This window comes from Pterocles gutturalis, unplaced genomic scaffold, assembly GCF_000699245.1.
Source record: "Pterocles gutturalis isolate BGI_N339 unplaced genomic scaffold, ASM69924v1 scaffold40433, whole genome shotgun sequence".
Classification (NCBI taxonomy): domain Eukaryota; kingdom Metazoa; phylum Chordata; class Aves; order Pterocliformes; family Pteroclidae; genus Pterocles; species Pterocles gutturalis.
The window spans coordinates 40,966-42,843 of record NW_010127097.1 but is presented as its reverse complement, the minus strand read 5'-3'; the positions used below and the strand labels follow the sequence as shown (position 1 = coordinate 42,843).

At 37.2% G+C, this 1,878-nt stretch overlaps 1 protein-coding gene across 1 annotated transcript in view; it reads right to left on the bottom strand.

The window, feature by feature from the left end:
* Nucleotides 1-859: 859 nt before the first annotated feature.
* Nucleotides 860-1,878, bottom strand: part of INTS6 (integrator complex subunit 6) — a 41,623-nt gene continuing 40,604 nt past the window's right edge. The window contains exon 16 of the mRNA XM_010079183.1: nt 860-1,492. Within this exon, the coding sequence (XP_010077485.1) occupies nt 1,399-1,492 (94 nt within the window). The 3' untranslated portion in view covers nt 860-1,398. The remainder of the gene's footprint in view (nt 1,493-1,878) is intronic.

Here is a 1,878-nt window from a genome sequence, read left to right as displayed (position 1 = left end):
TCAGTCTGGTCTCAGATATAATCCAGCCAAGATAGTAAGGTAACAAGCAAGCAACAAAATTCTGTGAAAAGGAAATCAAGTTGAGAGGCTGTTTCTAAACTGATAGAAGAGATAGGAAGCAGAAATACCCACTCAGTGACCACACAAAGATTGCCAAAAAAGGCAGTAGCACTATCTTTACTGCTTTTTATTTTACCTTTTTTTAAACGAACACGGCAGAGGATGAACTTCATTCAGTGTTCTGCAGGAATGTCAAAAGCATCTAGAAAAATGCTTTTGTCAGCATCCTGACAAAATTTGGGAAACAATGAGCATTTTAGTACAAGATTCAGCAACTCATGCACAAGCATCAGAAACTCAGGCCCATAAAGATTTTGGGTGAAGACTGCAAATCGCTGAAACCTAAGAAAAGTATCAGAGACGAGCTGCTCACACCAAATCAAAGCAAGCTTTCCCAATGTTAGGAGCGTCTAGCACAGTTTAAAGACACGGCCAATAAACCACTCGGTGATATTTTGTGTCCAAGAAGCAGCACCTTCTGGCTGTCCTGTAAACATGTAAAACTTCTGACACAGGAAAAACTGTGCAACATTCCTCAAAGGCTACTGACCCCTGCTTTACTAGATTGTATCTTCATAAAACTGTGGGTTTTGTCATTGCTGTGGATGTGCACGCAGTTTGTTATGCTAGTCACCTAATAGCGAAGCGAAAGTACACAAGGCCACAGGGTACCATCCTGCTGTAGCTGCAGTTCAGCATTAGCTTCTTTCCAATCGCTCTCTGATTAAGAACAGAATATCCAGTGACACAAAACCACTCTTCATTCTCTCTGATCCTAGAACATGGAAGCTCTGGAAAGGGAAGGCAAAATGAACCATTCTGATAAAAAACTACTCAATCCTACACAAAGATTAAAATAGAGCTTTTATTGATGGAATAACAAAAGTGCTTTTCTTAAATATTTTTCAAAATACATTTATACAACTTACAATAATATATCCAAAATAACTGTATATACAAAACATTACCTTGTTTAATGTATGTGCTTTTTTTTTTGGAAAATTACAAAGCAACTTTTTGGCAAAGTTCAACCTTAAGAGGTGATAGTTTTGAAGGTTGGATTAAGAAAAATAGAACCTGAGGGAAAGTGACACTTGAGTCCATGACAAGCAAGAAGTTCTCCATTTAGTTAAATAAAGTTTTTTTGTGATATTTTTCACATTACAAAAATAACAAAAGTGAAGAAAAAAAAAGATGATGGATACTTTTCTCATCATTTTATAGAGCAGCTTCCCATTCTTTCAGGTATAGCAACTTGAGATAAGAGTGCATGTCAAAAATTAATGCAAGTAAGGACAGCAGTGCCCTGCTGTGGCTTCCTCTTGTGTGCAGTGTTTCTTAGCTGCTGTTGATATGGTTGACCTGATTGGATCTGCGATGGATTTCTTCCAGAAAACTCTCAAGCTGTTCTATCAGCATTCGTTTTTTAAACCTGTATTTAAAAGAACGCATAATAATGGATGCACACAGTAGTACATAAAACATTGTTCCCAAAAATTTTACTGAAACCTGGAAACTTCAGTTATTATTTTAGGTCCAGTGCATGATGAGGTTACATAGGGATTGTAGGCAGTGTTATCCAGGTGGATAAAATGACCACATTATAAAAATCTAACCTAAAAGAGGAGAGGAAGGCAAAAGATAAGCTGTTCCTGCATGCCAACCAATAAAATTTAAGTTAAACAACAGTTCAGAGAAAAAGAATTGCCAACTTTTTCCAACCGTAGATACAGAAAACTGTTGGATATGGTGAGAGACAGGATCTAATTCTGATGCATCCAACAGCAACCCTCAACTGCTGCCAAATTTTGTAGGGAA